Source organism: Eleutherodactylus coqui, chromosome 1 (genome assembly GCF_035609145.1).
Source record: "Eleutherodactylus coqui strain aEleCoq1 chromosome 1, aEleCoq1.hap1, whole genome shotgun sequence".
Classification (NCBI taxonomy): domain Eukaryota; kingdom Metazoa; phylum Chordata; class Amphibia; order Anura; family Eleutherodactylidae; genus Eleutherodactylus; species Eleutherodactylus coqui.
The window spans coordinates 314,295,900-314,314,839 of NC_089837.1; the positions used below are offsets into that span (position 1 = coordinate 314,295,900).

Genomic DNA, 18,940 nt, shown 5'->3' on the forward strand with positions numbered 1-18,940 from the left:
TGTGCTGATTAGAGACAGGTTTTATCTCACCCATGGGCAGCACTTGATTGTTACACATATCTGTACTATCTGTCCATTGTACATCCAGTGCTTCAGTAGGTGTCAGGAGTGGATTTCCCTTCCAAGCAATGGACATGTTCAGTGTCACTAAAACAAGCTTTACTAAATAATCCATTTCCCACAAAGCAAAATTAAAGCTGTCAGACCTTCTTCACATGGCGCCTGTAGAAAAGTTTGAGAAGACCTTTGGTCAGTTATTAGAGAGAGTCTTATAGAGGAGGAGTTCTTTTAGGGGAGATTATGCTAGCTGATGAAAAATGGCAGAGTATGTATTGAGACCCAACGCCACACTCTCATCGGAAAGTTGTGGCTAGCTGAAGATGGCACAATAGGCTTATCTGCTGTCTTCAGATGAACCAGCCTCTTTGTAACCATTGGTGTGCAAGGTATTAGATTACAAATAAAATAAATCTACTCTCTGCAATGGTGTGTGAATGTTTGCTATATGCTAAAGGCTGCCATTTTTCTCTCCTACAGATTGAAGTATGGATGCCAACATTAATAACAGCGAGAAGGCTGTGGTCGTAGGAAGCTCTTACAAAAAGCAGACTACGAAGGTACCTGAAGAGTCTCTACTGGATGAGAATTATTTCATGAACTCGGAGGTGCTAACAGGAATTCCAGGTATTACTAGTGAGGATGAGCAGGAGTATTTGCTGACGGGCAGCACTTCCTCTACACTACACTCCCTACAGAGTATGGAACAAGAGAGGACTACTACAGAGCACAAAATAGAAGGTGAAAGGGAAATTCACATCAGTAACTTGAGACTAACAGATTTCCTCCCTCAGCTAAGCAAAGAGTCCATGCTACAAACAATCCAAAAAGACTTACATTTATCCAGAGAGCGAGCGGCGCAGGAGTCCTACACATCCAAGGAGTCGGGCCTGGCAGGGATATTCCAAGACACGTTTTCTAGAGAATCAGAGTGCAGGTTAAAAGGAAGTTCTGACAAGAACAAAGGTAAATAGCATTAAGTTCTTAAAGACGTTACCATTCTGCAAATATTTAAGAAAGTTATAGTTCAGGGACTCTTCTGATGTGATTTGACATGTTAGAAGATGATTTAACCCTTTCCAATCCACTGTCTGATGTCATTCTACATTCTGATTGAAGCTTGTACAGCTCCAATGTCAGAAGACATCCGGCAGGGTAGTCTTACCGTCTATTGCCAGCCACTCTGCTGTCGGAGTCTCTCACACACACTGGCTTTAGCCAGCAGATGGCACCATTGTAAACAGCAAAAAGAGAAAGCCTTTTAGGAAACCCTGAATCGAAAAATGGATTGGAAAGGGTTAAGGGAACATATAGAAGAGAATCTGAAAATCATTGCTTATTTTGGTGCAGAGTTACATCACAATGAATGAAATTCACGGTGAAAACCTGTCACTTTTCCGCTACAGAGCATGCGGCAGATTTGAAAATCTATGTCATCCAGATTTCTTCTGTTGTGAATGAATGGGATTTGTTAAAAAGTACCTTCAGTTAAATTGTACTGTATTTCCTTGCAGAGTTTTGTCATGCATTCTGAACCAGAAGTTCTGCAACAATTCCGCTATGGGCAGTGATTATATTGATTAGCTATGACTCTTGGTCCTAGACATCACTGGGAGTCCCAGCAATAGAACCCTCATGTTCAGACACTGATCAATGTGCTTTTATAGAAAATGATTTGGGTACTCGTTGTAAAACTGAGCATTCAGATTTGTCTAGTTGGCTAGCGGTACCACCGACAATTACTTTTTCTGGGTTCATTTTTTGGATAGTTGGAGTTTTCGCATTTTCTACCTTACCTCCAGTGAACCACCTAGAAATCTTTTAGCAAAAGCACCTCAGTATGTAAATTTACATTTCTGATCTAGTAAAGTAGTACTATATGTTGTTTATTAGCTCTATTCACTGCCAGTGACACAATCCATTCATTTTTATATGATGGTGTGGAAGAAGACGAATTAGTGCAGCTCTTCTTTCTCCTTGCTGAGAGGGATGGCATTAAATAGCTTGAGTATCATACAGATACAGAAAATTACTCTTTTCGAGGAGAAAACTTGCTAGAAGCACTGTTTCCAATCTTCGGAACACATACATATGTGAACAGAGCCTTGAACGTAAAACCTATGTACTTGCACAGACTAAACATTTCAGAATATTGGATTGGTAAAACTTAATCTAAAAAAAAAGGGCCACTATACCGTATAGAATTAAAGGGGTTGTCCATCAGACATGTTGGATTGTTCCTCTGGAAGATGAGTCTTTATGATATAGGAATCTTATTGGCACCTGCGTTACAGCTTTTAGTCACAATTTCATCTTTGTTACGTTTTTGGAGCAGAAAAGCAGAATCGACCGTTTACGGTTTTTCCCCCTATTGATTTTAATGGGTTTTAAAAGCAAAGCAAAACAGAATGTCGGGTTTCAGTTATTAGCTGTAGACTGCGCTATTTGTTTTGGTGAAAAACGGAATTGTAGCAGAATGGAAACAAATGAGAAGCATTCCGTTATAATTAGTTTAAAAAAAAAAACAAAAAAACAGGAAATGTTTCTCCCTTTTGCCCCAAAAACGGAACAGAGAGATGGAATTATAAGAGACATCCCTAACGGACGCGTGAATGCACCCGTAGCTGGTAATTTAATTATTTCAGATATACAATTGCAAACCATAAAGATCTAATTTATTCCCTTTCAGGTCAAATGGAGGAATCCTCTCGAGGACAGTTGGCGGCACAGGCCCCAGATAGCAATTTTAGGGTAAGGGATTTGTATCCTAGTCTTTTGGAACTCTTCTTCTTGGTCTTGTAATCAGTATTTCCATTTTGTCATGTTTTGTTTGTATAGAGTATAAAAAATAAACCCACTTAAATGTGTTTCTGAGGATAAAAAATAACAGATGGTAAGTATATTGGGTTTTATTTTAATATTACAATTCTGAACCATGCACTCTGTGACAAAATGTGGATGTTTGCACTCAAAATTAGCCAGCTAATCAGACTGTCATTAGTTGTGTTATTACAGCAGGCCTAACTGTCTGGCCCGTTCGCTTGATGTGTTGTGCCTATAGAAGAGTAACCAGCGATGTGGTGAGGAACCAAAGCAGCAGCAGTGGGGGAAACCATAAAGTATTCTAAAGCTGCGCTTTCAGATAGAGGGTTACACCGGCATATATCCATGCTCTCCTCCATATAGACTTTTTAAGTTGGACAATTCATCAACACTTTAGCGGTGAACGTATGGGGTTTTGCGGTGTTATGTTATACATAGAGAGAGATACATATTGAGAAACAAGAAAGCGTTTGGTGTATGCATTTTCTGATGCAGAATTTCACAAACCGGTATAAAAAGAAACTCCTTCTCTCTCTTTCCCAATGGTTTCCTAGAGCTAGGAGAGAGACCTGTTCTGAGAGGGTTTGAATATTACCTTTGGGTCACAGAGTTCCTCACTACATGGGATCTCGGAACCAGGGATGCTACCCAGAGGAGCTCCATTGGTGTAATTCTCTGGAGTGAGTTACCATAGAATTGGCTGCAAGGAGTGTGGGCTTGTGAGTTGATCCAGGAGGAGGCGTTGCAAATGGTGCGTGTATTGGTTGGGACAGATCACTGTTGAGAGTAGGCTGAGCACACTTCTGCTAAAGGGCTAAGGCATTTGGGCTCGGCCCGGAGGCTGTGCGTGACTGTGCAGTTGACGCACTTTTGGCCTGGGCTGTGAGGAAATCACCACAGCAGCATTCTCTCTCACCTGAGAGATAAGGGAGCCATTCAGATCATGGAAGGAGCACAGTCAGTGCAAGAAGTTGCTCTTTTTTAATGGAAAACAGAGCAGCGTAGATCCTATTCAGACCATCAGCTATCAAGCTCTTATGGATATAGGAGATGGAGCAAAGAATGCCCCTCCTGGGATTTCTGGGCATATTCCTGATTCCCCTGGGCATATTTGTCTTTCTTTTGTTGGATGACACTTTTGTCATTATTTTGGTTCTTTCTCGGAAGGATTGGAGATTTGCAGGATTGGGGTCCGTGGAAACACCCGTGCTCCTCATCCATAAAAATGTATGATTCTTCATCAAAAACAATGGGAAAAAAGATAGAAAAGCATATATTCCACGATCTGTAAAACATAAATATCCTTTTGATGAGGATGAGGCAATTGGCCTGGGCTAGGCCACCCAAAATAGATGTAGCTATTGCCAAATTTTCTTTTAGATTTTTTCTTCTGTTCGAAGATCTGGGGGTCCTAAAAGATCCCATGGATAAAAGACAGATCCTTTTCTTAGAAAATCCTGGGAAGCGAACCTAACAGGATTCATATTAAATATTGCACTTACATTTATCGTTATTAGTATGGTTATATCAATTTGAGGGACAAACGCATAACTTAACCCCAAGTGAACAGTTATTGGAATTGGTATCCACCCTTAAGAGGACCACAAAAGTTATGGCAGATGCATCATTCCAACTTTTACCAGCAATTGTGCTAAAATAACAAAATCAACTATTTACCTGTCCTTTGACGCCGACAATTCAGAGTTGTAACCCTGATGTCCTCCCTGTGTTGTTTGCTGAAGATGATGTCACTGGATATCACACGACTGGTGCAGCCAATAAGAGGCCACAGCATCACCATTCTGAACTCCTGGTATTGGCCCAGGATGTAAGCGCTGATGCCAGGAGAATGGGTGGTAATGTTGCAGCCTTTGTTCGGCCACATTTTTAAGATACGAAAAATTCAAAATGGAGACCATAAAGTCAACAGTGAACTTGCTATTCCTAAATTATGTGGTCTCTGTAGATCTCACCAATGCCTATTACCATATATCCATTCACCCAGATTTGTCTTCGTAGGTAACCTACCATCTTGGAATCGCACCATAAACTAGGTTATGGTGCTGTTCCGGGAGGTGACTGAGAGCTGAGTGATGTCATTTTTATACTCGCCTGGTTCCCGCAGTGTCCAGCAATGAGGACTGCGTTGGGCACAAAGATATGACTCTTCTATGAGTGATGTGCGCATGCTCTCCCATACAAGTTTATGTGGGAGCACGTCACTTGGAGAAGTTGCATCTTCACCAGCGGGAACTGGGAAATTACATCACTCAGCTCCCCGTCTTCTCCTGGAACAGCAACATAACTTCATTGATGGTGCTCTTCTGGTCCATCTACAGTTCTGTGCCTTCCCATTTGGAATTTCCATAGCACCTAGGGCTTTGACAAAAGTAGTTGCAGATATGGCAGCTCATAGTCAAGAGAACAATATTTTGTTCAGTCCACATCCTGAAGAAGGAATTGTTCGCAGTTCTAAAAGAAATTCAGGCAATGGGTCCTCAACAAAGAGGTGAAAAAGTTGTTCTACAACTCCACAACATTTACACATCCCAACAAACGAGGGAGACAAGAACCTCTGACCTCATGAGCATAATGCTGAACATATTTTCCTGGGTGGAACAAAACGTATCCTCCCTCATAGCGATACATCTAGAGGAAGAAGAAAACCAAACCAAGAGGTTTTTTAGATGATTACTCACCTCTGGGGCTATCCAGAAATGGACCTCTGTGCCACAAGAAAGGACAGGAATGTGGAAAGATTCTTCTCTTTGCACAAGAAGGACTTCCTATCAGGATTGGATGCGAATTCCCAAAATTGGAACTTCAAAGTAGCATATGCATTCCTTCTATTAACATTGATTTCTAGACTTCTGGGAAAGCAAAACTGTGATTTAAGTGGTCCCGTTCTGCCTCAGGAGAGCCTGGTTGACGTGGCTAACCTAGATGTCAGTAGCGGATCAAGGGGTATTCCCAGAAATCCCAATTCTACTCTCTTCAAGGATTAATAGAACACCCACAACCCAAAGACCTTCATTTGATGGCATGCATTGTGAGAAGTCCCTTTTGACTAAATAAGATCTATTTCCACTGTTCTTAATTCCTTAGTAATGACCAATACTCCTTTTTACTGACCTCCCTAATGGACTTTAAACCTGCGCATCTTCTTAAAGTGGTGGTTTGGCTAACTACTAACAGCCAGGCTCATGCTCTAACACCAAGGAGTGCAGAAACTTTGGATTCTGGCAGATTAATCCCTTGCATGCCACAATCAATGGCAACTGTACCATGTAAGCAGATGACAGGGAAAGAGGGTTCCTTCTGTCACCCATCTGCCCCCCACTGTGCAATTGCAGCCAGACGCCTGACAAAGGCCTCCATGTCTGCTGTGTAACTCAGCCAGTTAGACCCTGCCTTCGGCACAGTCTAATAGGCTGCTGTCATAGGTGTAAAAGAGTGCACTGCGTAAGTAATGTAGGGCACTATCCAAGCAATCAAACGATCACACCTTAAGGCCGGTTTCACACGATGTGACCTTGCTACAAATCGCATATATGTGGAGCCCATGCTTTTCTATGAGTTCTTTCACATTAGCGATCTTTTGGAGCCTGCTACATTGCGAGAATGCAAAATAACGTCATGCTCTATACAGCCGCGATTTGCAGGGTTTTGTAGCCCATGTTTTCCTATAGAGCCTTCCTATATGTTGCATCGCCTTAAGGTACTTTTTACACTGAATGATTGTCATTCAAAAAAATGGCTGGATCATTCGAATTTGAATGATAATCATTTATCATATATACATGGCCAATGATGCACGATAATTAATTCGCTAATTGTTCATTTCACGCCAACATGAAAATTATCGTTGGCTCGTTTGCTAATCGTTCGGTTTAAACACTGATCGTTCAGTCGTTCTCATTCACAGGTACAGAGAACTGAACCATCCTGTTAAATCATTTTGATTTTTCCTATTTTTTATTTGCGTTTAAACTGACTGCTTGAGTGAATGAACGAAATGTGACATTGTTTGCATGTTCACTTGGGTGAACGATTATTGCTGTGTGTACCCTTAAGGCCCATTTACATGGGCTATCGCTTAAAATTCGCTGAAACGAATAAAAGTGCACGATAATCGCTACATTTAAACCCCACTCATCATGCACTTTTATCGTTTGTCGTTACGTTTCAGCCTGCATAAACGTCATGGCCGGCGCGCTCGCTTCTCGTTAGGTTTTTACACTCCCTGCTCAGTGCTCCACGTTGAATATGAATCTTTGAACGAGCAGTGAACATTTCTCAGTGATAATCTGCCTAAACATTCTGCTCGTTCACACGTGTAAAAGGGCATTCCACCTGCCACTCTTAAGGTCCAGGTAGCAGCTTTAGGAGCTCTATTCCATCTTAAAGCTACAGCTAGAATTTTGCTTTATCCAGAGCATTAATTCCATCACAAGATTTAAATCTAGTTCTCAATGGTCTTATAAAACCTTCCTATGAACAACTTCTATTAAAAACCTCCATCATATGCCTCAAAAAATGGCCTTCCTAGTGGTCATCACGTCGGGTCAGAGAGTGGGGAAACCTCATACCTTATCTATTAAGCATCTAAACATGCATATTCTAGATCAGTGTTCCCCAACTCCAGTCCTCAGGGACCGCCAACAGGTCATGTTTTCAGGATTTCCTCAGTGTTGCACAGGTGATGTAATTATTGTCAGTGCCTCAGACATTGCCACAGGGGTTCTTACCATAGGATATCCTGAAAACATGACCTGTTGGTGGTCCCTGAGGACTGTAGTTGGGGACCCCTGTTCTAGATGATAGGATCATACTTAAATGGGTTGCTTGGTTTTCGGACAACATCCCTTTAATAGAGTTTCCTGTAGCAAAATAATAAACTGAACAGTACTTTCCTCTCTTGCCACTGAGATCCAGCGCTGCAGCTGTGCTGTTGTGACAGCCAACATCACCGGAGGTCAGGTGACCACTGCAGCAAATCAGAAGCTGCAGCGTCATCGATCTCTCTCTTGGCATTGGCGCTCACATTCTGAGCAGCGGGACCACAGCGGGGCTGCAGCGCTGAATTCCAGCAGCAGAAATTAAAGTACTGCTCAGTTTATCATTTTACTACATGCAACCCTATTAAATGAATGTTGTCCCATAACTGGACAACCCATTTAAGCATGATCCGGCCTTCTTGCCCAGCACAACGAGCACCTTTCATTAGTCCTAGGAGGTGGTACTCCCATTCTTTTGTGAAAATGCTAAAACTTCTAAAGAGCTGGAGTTTGATAGTTTGGAAGTTAGGAGGTTTGTTCTTCAGTATCGTCTGATTTCGAAGGATTGGAGGAAAAATGATAATCTCTTTTTGTTATTAGGGGAAAAAGCTAATAAAGCTACCATGAATGCTAGGAATTTAAGACTGCTTGTCTCATGTAAATATATTTGTCGCATAACTTGGTTGCCTTAATACAAATTTTAACACCTTAGTGACATAAATAATATTAGCTTTAAGAACCAGTAAATTGTTTCTCCTTTTGTGTTCCAGAGATAATAACTTTTTTTTAATTACAAATATTTTATTGATTTTCACAGTAAAATTAGAGAAGATTATAAACAAACATAGAGGTTCTGAAACCTACAATTTGTGTATCTGTCCGTAATAGTACTAGGTGTTGAATAAACCTTTCCCACTATAACTATACGCTTAAGGGTAGTTCTATTATGTACCCAGATGTGACGAGACATGGAAGATGCTTTGTTAGGGTTTTCCTACATACTTAGATCTCTTATACAGTTAGGGCCAGAAATATTTGGACAGTAACACAATTTTCGCGAGTTGGGCTCTGCATGCCACCGCATTGGATTTGAAATGAAGCCTCTACAACAGAATTCAAGTGCAGATTGTAGCGTTTAATTTAAAGGGTTGAACAAAAATATCTGATAGAAAATGTAGGAATTGTACACATTTCTTTACAAACACTCCACATTTTAGGAGCTCAAAAGTAATTGGACAAATAAACATAACCCAAACAAAATATTTTTTTTTCAATATTTTGTTGCGAATCCTTTGGAGGCAATCACTGCCTTAAGTCTGGAACCCATGGACATCACCAAACGCTGGGTTTCCTCCTTCTTAATGCTTTGCCAGGCCTTTACAGCCGCAGCCTTCAGGTCTTGCTTGTTTGTGGGTCTTTCCGTCTGAAGTCTGGATTTGAGCAAGTGAAATGCATGCTCAATTGGGTTAAGATCTGGTGATTGACTTGGCCATTGCAGAATGTTCCACTTTTTTGCACTCATGAACTCCTGGGTAGCTTTGGCTGTATGCTTGGGGTCATTGTCCATCTGTACTGTGAAGCGCCGTCCGATCAACTTTGCAGCATTTGGCTGAATCTAAGCTGAAAGTATATCCCGATACACTTCAGAATTCATCCGGCTACTCTTGTCTGCTGTTATGTCATCAATAAACACAAGTGACCCAGTGCCATTGAAAGCCATGCATGCCCATGCCATCACGTTGCCTCCACCATGTTTTACAGAGGATGTGGTGTGCCTTGGATCATGTGCCGTTCCCTTTCTTCTCCAAACTTTTTTCTTCCCATCATTCTGGTACAGGTTGATCTTTGTCTCATCTGTCCATAGAATACTTTTCCAGAACTGGACTGGCTTCTTGAGGTGTTTTTCGGCAAATTTAACTCTGGCCTGTCTATTTTTGGAATTGATGAATGGTTTGCATCTAGATGTGAACCCTTTGTATTTACTTTCATGGAGTCTTCTCTTTACTGTTGACTTAGAGACAGATACACCTACTTCCCTGAGAGTGTTCTGGATTTCAGTTGATGTTGTGAACGGGTTCTTCTTCACCAAAGAAAGTATGCGGCGATCATCCACCACCGTTGTCTTCCGTGGACGCCCAGGCCTTTTTGAGTTCCCAAGCTCACCAGTGAATTCCTTTTTTCTCAGAATGTACCCGACTGTTGATTTTGCTACTCCAAGCATGTCTGCTATCTCTCTGATGGATTTTTTCTTTTTTTTCAGCCTCAGGATGTTCTGCTTCACCTCAATTGAGAGTTCCTTTGACCGCATGTTGTCTGGTCACAGCAACAGCTTCCAAATCCAAAACCACACACCTGGAATCAACCCCAGACCTTTTAACTACTTAATTGATTACAGGTTAACGAGGAAGACGCCTTCTGAGTTAATTGCAGCCCTTAGAGTCCATTGTCCAATTACTTTTGGTCCCTTGAAAAAGAGGAGGCTATGCATTACAGAGCTATGATTCCTAAACCCTTTCTCCGATTTGGATGTGGAAACTCTCATATTGCAGCTGGGAGTGTGCACTTTCAGCCCATATTATATATATAATTGTATTTCTGAACATGTTTTTGTAAACAGCTAAAATAACAAAACTTGTGTCACTGTCCAAATATTTCTGGCCCTAACTGTATATGTGTACCAATTGTAGGCTAGCTATAATGGTTAGTTCATGCAAATTGTGGGCATCAAATCGATGAGAAATCACCATGCATGAGTATATCTCAAAGGAAAAAGACAAATAACATAGTATTAAGAAATATTATTTTAAAATTGAAAACTGTTGGTCCAGTTTAAGCACCACAGAAACGTTCTGCCCCATACTGTTGAGCATAGGTAATTATCTAAGACCCACGCCAACACTACAACACATCGCCGCCCTGTCTTATATAAAATGATCAAAGTGCGGAGAAAGAGAATTAGCTTGAGTGATCATGTAGCCGTATGACACTTTGTATTTGCAGGGCACGGTCTGGTTTTTATAGGTACCAATTACCGTTACATGTAATGTATTAAACTAATAACCGTTATTTTAGTGGGATTTATTGTTATGGCATTTACTCTGCAATGTAAATATTATGTTACAGGATACAATGCAGCACTCACAAGTCTTACATACTAAAAGCATATGTTTATTGGCTTCCAATAAAATCAGGACATAGAAAATTTGAGCGTCATTGAAAAATCTTACTAGTTTCGGACAATGAAAGTGTGCTTACTCCTAGCATAATGGCACAAAGGACTGCTATCAATTTCCAATCCATTCTCTGACATCTAAAGACATTCTGATTGAAGGCTCTGATGTCAAAAGACATCCAGCAGTGTATTCTTACCATATATTATTGGCCGCTCTGTTGTCAGGGGGCCTCTCCAGCATACTGCAGTACTGGCTCTAGCCAGCAGATGGCGCCATTGTATAATGGCAGAAAGAGAAAAACCCCTAGGAAACCCTGAATCCAAAATTGGATTGCAAGGGGTTAAAGATCTCCAGCCCAATAAGATTTGAATCATGTGCCCATAAATTGACCACTTACAACCCATTTAAAAAAACCAATCAGTATTAAACATTAAAAACATATCAAAACATGAACTGTACAGACATTATTAGTGAAACAATATCATTATCATATAAAGACCTAAAGGTGTAATATCCAAAAAGCCTCTATATATTTAATTTACGTCTCTGATCACCACCGCACCTTAAATGTTTAACCGTTTTTGGTGGGAGAGGCATTACTAGTACAGGCTTGTGGTGCTAGGTAAATGTCTGCGGAACCCTTCTAAGGAGGTGTGCCAGCAATGTTGTTGGGTAAGGTTGCTTTTGGCTCCAGTGATGTTTTTGTTTTTCCAACAATTTAAGTTTTTTTGGCTTTTTTTGTGATGTGCTGATTCATACAAACAACGTGTAGCTGTGGGCTTTTAAATTATACTGCTTAAAAAAGGGAAAATAGAAGCGGTTGCACTGAGCGAGATCAGGTGAATATAGAGGGTGAGGGCAAGGGTGTCATGCCGTTTTTCATCAAAAACTACTTAACACTCTAATATGTGGACACGTACGTGTCTGGTTCTTCCATCATGACAACGCACCTGCCCACACAGTGCTGAGTCTTAAGTAATTTTTGACGCTTGGTTCTTTTAATAGTGTTGAAGCTGCCGCACAGGCCTTTTCATTCTTACGAACCAGTTGCTGAGGGTAACACTCTAAAAGGGATTGTCCAGTTGTAGACTGTTGATTGCCTATCATAAGTTTAGGCCATCGATAGTAGATCGATGGAGGTCTGCCTTCCAGCACCCTTACTGATCAGCTGTTCGCCAGGCTGTGGTGCTTTTTGCACAGAGATGATTTCTGTGGGAAGCATACAGCAGTATTCCAAGTTAAGTGGTTAGACTTGGTATTACACACAAAGTTCCCATTCACTTCAATGGGAACTTTGCCTGCAATAACCAGCCTGACCATTGCCGTGAGAACGGAGATGTTTGCTTCCTGTAAAAAATCAGCTCAGCGCACAAGTGCATTGGGCTGGTTAGCAGCTGATCGGCAGCTGGTGGCAGACCTCTGCTGATTTACTGTTGATGGCCAATTTTGTGCATAGGCCATCAATAGTTTACAACTGGACAACCCTTTTCACAAATTCATATAAAGTGGGACATACTAGGAAGGGTCAGGTGTGGAATCATATGTGTCAAGGAGTAAGCTGGCATTAGGGAGCGGGAAAGCTGCTATGCCCATTGGGCCTTGAGTATCAAGTAAGAATCTGCTACCCCTTCTATGTCATCAAGCAAGCAGTCTGTGCCCATACACACCACCGATGGCATCCAGCACTTCAGAAGAAACCCTGTAGCCTACATGATAGTGCAGACTACTCCCTGTCCTATGCAGTGTGTGCAGAGATTATGGGTATAGTACTCAGCACAGCAATGTGCAGTCAGTGATCATATTGTAGACCTAATGAACAGCTCACACTATACAACCTCCTGCACCGCATAGATCATACTGCTTTATACACTATTTCCCAGTGCTCATGCATATAAACACATTACCAGAGACAGATGGCCCCAGCACTGCTGTGTGCACAGGGTTATAGATGGCACCTCTGACAAGCCAACCCTTTCACTACCACTTTGGATTCCACACAATTACAAACTAGCTTTTATAGGCAGCATACCTTTTATTTATGCACTTGTTTTCCTAATTCAACAACATGAAGTTCTGCCACCTCAAGTAGTTTTGCAGCTTGCTGCCTCTACTTACAGCACCCTCTCCCACGCTTGATGAGAAGCTACTGCTGTGGGGGCAGGGATAAATTTGATTTTGTGATTCTGCCAAAATCAAAATTACATTTTCATGTTCTTCAGGTTTTTCTAGAAAACGGGTATTTGTGCATAGTAGTATTCTTGTTATCAAAGTACTAACGACCACTTGTCTGTGAGTGACTGAGTGAATGAGTTACATGCTTTACCCCTGGTCACATGACGGTGACATCATCATAGGTCCTACATCTCAGCCACGATTTCACCTCAGCGAGTAGCTGAATAAGTGGAGCTCTGAACTCCGCCCCTGATCACATGACGGTGACGTCATCACAAGTCCTTCAATATTTTGAGCAACTCCAATCGTCATCACAGGTCCTTCTGTGAGTTACATGTGATGGATGTCATTCACTATATTATATTAGAAGTGGCCACCAGCAACACTGGTACTATAAATAATACTAATAACTAGTTTTTATATATATATATATATATATACAGTACTGTGCTGTGTTAAAAAAATGCTGCAAAGTAAGAATGTTTTCAAAAATAGAAGAGTTAATAATTTATATTTGTCAATTAGCAAATGATAAGTGAATGAACAAAACTGAAATCTAAATACAATCAGTATTTGGTGTGACCACCCTTTTGCATTCAAAACAGCATCAGATCTTCAAGGTACACTCGCACAGAGCTTTTGAAGAAACTCGACAGGGAGATTTTTCCAAACCTCTTGGAGAACTAACCACAGATAATCTGTGGATCTGGGATTGTAATCCAGACAGACTCGATGATGTTGAGATCAGGGCTCTATGGGGGCCATATCATCACTTCCAGGACTTCTTGTTCTTCTTTAGGGCTCTTACCCATTTGCGTTTTTTTTTAACGCTGTGATATCGCTGCATCTTGTCAATGGGACTTTCTAGTGATTAAAACACATCGCAGGTTTGTGCTTTGCGATTTTTGTGCAAGTCGTTTTTAACATTAGAAAGTCCCATTCACAATCGCATTAAAAAAATGCAGCGATATCGCAGTGTTAAAAAAACGCAAGTGTGTGGGAGCCCTTATGCTTCAGAGAGTTATTAAAGCGGCTCTGTAATTAGAAAAAAAATTCAGTGCTTACCTATTCCTACCCAGGTAGCCTTCTTACCGCTTCTTCTGTTCGCCAATCTTTTCCTGGCTCCTGCAGTCCTCCGGGTCACCTCGCCTCCAGTCGGACGGATCCTCTTCTTCCCGTTATGGAGCATCCATTATTGGCAGTCATCATCCTGCAGAGCAATGTACGCTACGTCACTAGTGGCATAGTGTTCAATGCCTAGCAGGGAATGCCGAGCTATCGCTGAGACTGCGCATGCGTGCTGTCTTGCTTCAACAGTATATGAACAATGGTGGCGAGACAGGATGCGTGCGCAGTCTTGGCAGTAGCTTGGCATTCCTTCCTAGGCAGTGAATGCTACATTACTAGTGACGTAACGTACATTGCCCTGCAGGAAGGAGACTGCCGGGAATGGATATTGCATAACAGGAAGAAGAGGATCCAGCCAGCTAGAGGTGACTTGACTCGGGGGACTGAAGGAGGCAGGAGAAGATCGGTAAGATGGCTGCCTGGGGAGGAATAGGTGAGTGGATTGAGTTTTTTTTTTTTTTCCTAATGACAGAACCCCTTTAATGACACTGACTGTATGTTTGGGGTTAGTATCTTGCTGCAGAATAAATTTGGAGCCAATCAGATGCCTCACTGATGGTGTTGCATGATGGTTAAGTATCTGCCTGCATTTTGCAACATTGATCCTGACCAAATTCTCAACTCCAGTTGCTTAAATACAGCCCCAAACTTGCAAGGACCCTCTACGTATTGCCTGTAGACACTCATTATTGTACCGCTCTCAGGCCCTTTGGTGAACAAACTGCCTTCTACCGGTATTATAGCCAAATATTTCAAATTTGCTGCTATTTTTGCCAGAATCTGCTGCCATTTTTCTGCACCCCAGTTCCTATGTTCTTCTGCATAGCTGAGTCACCTGGCCTTGTTTCAAATTGAGGATATTGCTTTTTGTCCACAATTCTTCCATGTAGACCACTTCTGGCCAGACTTCTATGAACAGTAGATGGGTGTACTTGGGTCCAACTGGTTACTGCCAATTCTGAGTGTATGACACTGCTGGACATTTTCTGATTTCGGAAGAAAGTAAGAATGATGTGCCTTTTGTCTGCTGCACTGTTTCCGACCACTACGTCTCTGGCCCTCAATGTTGCCCCCTTTATTTGCTTCTACAAAAGAGCTTGAACAGCGCATCCTGGAACCTCAGTCTGCTTTGAAATTTTTGCCTAGGAGAGACCTTGCTGATGCATGATAACTAGCTCATGGCTATGCTCAGTCTTGCCATGGTGTATGACCTATAACAGGAAACTGTCTTCCACAACCTCACCTTTTAGCAGAGTTTGGCTGTTCCTCACCCAGTATTAAGCCTCCTACACAGCTGTTTCTGTTTCAGTTAATGACTATTTCAACCTACATATGAAAATGATGATCATTCTCTGTTTGGTATAATTGGCTGTCATACACCCATGATCCTACAAAATATCTGTACCTAAAATAATTGATGTTGTTTTTAAAATACAGGGTGGGTGGTCACAGCAAATGTTGATTTGATTTAGATTTCCTTCACTTTGCATTTTGTTAATTGACAAATCCAAACTTTTAATTCTATTTTTGAAAGCATTCTTAATTTTTTTTTTTTTAATTTTTTTTTTATAATTGGTGTTTATTGAAAATTTTTTGATTATTCAACAAGTACAGACATGAAAAAAGATAGATTTGGTTACAATGTCTGATGCAAGACCATTCAAAATTGTTCAGAGTCTCATTAAAATATAGTACTTAAGTACATCAGCAAAAAACAGCGCAACCACGTGGCTAGCATTCTTAATTTTCTGCATTTTTTCACACCTGCCTAAAACCCTTTGCACAGTACTGTATATGAAAATGTTTTGCTACCTATTGTTTTCTAGGGTGCTGTATTATATATTTTAAGTTATACTAAATTTTATTTGTAATATAGTCATCTTTGATATGTGTTGCTTATTTGCAATTGCATCATTACTTACTTGTTTTGATTGTTGGCTGTAATGTAAGTGTTAAATTCTAATACAACTTGATAATGGAAATAAGAATTGTGGAATCTTAAAAAGATACATTAATTCAGTTAATTGTATGTAGGTGTGTAGATGATCAAACAAGTAGGTTTTGTAACACTTGTCTTTTTCTGGACTTTGGAATGGAGATATTAGGGGGATTTTATAAGACTAACGTTACAAACGTCGGTTTTAATATGATTCTTGCATGCGCAGGCTACATCTAATGTTTGATCTTGGGCCATCTGTACACCTAAAATGAAATCTACCTCAGCTATACCCTGGAATAGATTTCTGATAGGTCATAACTTGGTAGTTTTGGGCGAAAATTATACAGAAATCTGTCAAACTGGATAAGCCACACCCCTTCCAGTTTCTTTTCTTAACTTTTCTTAAAACTTGTGTTAAGTGGCGTATATTTTAAGAAGGCACAATTTTTTTCACAAGCCTTTTTCCAAAATGTGGATTTTTTTTTTTTACACTTGTCATGATTAAATCTCTTCACTTGTCTTTATTCACAAATATTTTGCTCTGCAAAAAAGATACACACCTTTGATACGTTTACAAGTTTTTTGAATTTTAAAGAGCTGAAACTAGGTGTCAGTGTTTGACAGAATGCACATTGCACTTTGCTTAGTAATTCTCCCCCAATGTTTCTCCTTCCTTTGACTGCACCAGCAATTAACGTTTAACAAGTGTAAAGGCCCATTTACACACACAGATAATCTTTCAAAAAATTAAAAGATCAGCGATTGTTCTGCATAAAGTACTAATAGGCACTAATTGCTATTAGTACTTTATCAGCTTCATTTCCGTGCAAATGAGCTTCTGGGAGCTGTTGCAGAACTAGGCAGGAGGTCTGAGCTCTGTAATTAGCTCCATTGTTCAGACATGGGCTGCTAAGAGAAAGCAATGTAATCTCTAGCTCCCCCTGTAGCATTCAGCACCATGGACAGCAGACACAGCATGAGGTCCTGCTTATCCTCTGTTCAGCTGAATGATGGTTTTCAAGCAGAACTGAAAACCATAGTTCAGCAGAAAACTGAAAGATTGGCACATTTAGACACAACGATTATCGCTCAAAACGGCTTTTAAGCGAATTGTCACTACTTTTCCATTCAGTGATTGGTAAGCCTGAATACAGTCAGTGAATTATTATCGATTTGTATTTAAGGGAAATGGGAAATCAGATTTTGAACATTTTATATTGTTGCGTTTCAGGAACCTGGTTACAGCTATAGTAGCAAGTCACCAATGGGTGAAAATTTGGGAAACTCTTATAATTCAAGTGTCAGGATAAAAGAGGAGCCGATGGATGAAGATTATGATAGGGCACTGGCACCTCCACCCAGCTTTGTAGACAAAGTCAAAGATGAACCGGACAACTCTGAGGTACTCAATCATCTCTAGAAATAGCAAAGTCAGCATATGTCATTGCAAAATGGCTTTCTGTGTTTGGCTAATCTATTTACCAGTGTCCACTGTCATGATTCCCATTCTTTTTGTGACATTTTAATTTCCAGTTTTGTATTTTTAGTAGTTCCACAGAGTTCTTACAGCCCTGCAAGGGTACATGGTATTATCATGCAACTGCTGCAAATTGTTCACTCTCTCTGTTTCAGGAATATTCCCAGCAGCCGAAAACTTCTGAAGGGGAACTTAAAATCAGCGCAGTGTTTTCAGTCAGTGGCAGTCCTTTAGGTGAGTCGTATTGAATATTTTTTTAATGCCATACTATAGTTAAGTAGATGAAAATATTGTTTTAAAGTTTTTTTCCCCATTGCATATTGCTGGGACATGTCATTACTTACTGTTTGGTGAGGATCTGACTGCTGGGACGTTCACTGAAATTTCTAATGATCCATCTGCTGGGCACCCCCTGATAATATGGTTACTAAGTGGAAAAGGCTATGAAAGAAAAACAACAAACAAAAAAAGAACCAAACCATATACTCCCTTCTTTTACACCCCTTTCCTCCTTATATGGAGTAGGTTATCTACTGGACGGCACCTGACTGCAGAAATGTGCCTAAGCATGTGACCATGCTACCCCACAAAGGGGGAAGAACCAGAGAGGCAGGGGAAGCAAAAGAGGGGACATTGTTATTGTGTGTTTTTTCCTAATGCAGGTTATAAAATGAAAGATGTTCTCATTGGTGGCAACAAATTGTCAAAACTGCTCTTGGCTATGGTCACCTTATCTTTTGGATAAGTTGCACGACATTACAGTCTGATCCTTCAGTGTATGAACTGAAATAGATTCAACATTTCCTAAATTCTGTTTATACAAAGATGCATTGTTAGAATTTATAATAATGTTTCCTATCTATGTGTTGTTAATTGCAATTACTGCAAATTGTGTACTTCTCCTTAGCTAAAAATGCTGGGAGGAGTATTTTTACTCTCCTGGAAAATATGTAGTGCCACCTCTGGTTGTAGATTATTCTGTAAAGGAAATCCATGAGCTACTTTGTGCCCTATAAGCTTATGTGCCCAAAGTAGCTGACCCACGGAGTCCGGGGATGCAAGTTTTGTATTTGCCTTCTCGACTTCTCCCTCGTTGTCAGTGCTCAAACCTGCCGCTGAATGCATTGAGCAGTGTGCTATGTAGCCCTCCCATTCTACGACTATGATGAGAGGACTCCTTAGCACTAACAATGGGGAAAGGCAAATTTAAAACTTGCATCCCTGGACCCAGAGGTTCAGCTACAATGCACCCAAAAGCTTAGGCTTAGAGTATATAACATATGTTCCATCTTTCGCTCAGTGCACATAACAGTGAATTAGTTTAAACCTTTCTTATTTAATAAGTTAATTACTTTTTATTGACTGTAGTCTATTGACTGTAGATTGCTAGAGT

General features: G+C 40.7%; 1 protein-coding gene across 2 annotated transcripts in view; it reads left to right on the plus strand.

Moving 5' to 3' along the window:
* The window catches only part of ZMYM4 (zinc finger MYM-type containing 4), a 59,067-nt gene that overhangs the window by 12,181 nt on the left and 27,946 nt on the right, over positions 1–18,940 (plus strand). The window contains exons 1-5 of one of the 2 annotated variants that reach the window (XM_066575004.1): positions 595–684; positions 852–1,023; positions 2,747–2,808; positions 17,302–17,472; positions 17,703–17,781. In XM_066575004.1, coding sequence (XP_066431101.1) covers positions 867–1,023; positions 2,747–2,808; positions 17,302–17,472; positions 17,703–17,781 — 469 coding nt within the window. In that variant the 5' untranslated portion in view covers positions 595–684; positions 852–866. Of the gene's footprint in view, positions 1–537; positions 1,024–2,746; positions 2,809–17,301; positions 17,473–17,702; positions 17,782–18,940 lie in introns of those variants that run through there. The other variant, XM_066575003.1, reaches the window with a different exon arrangement.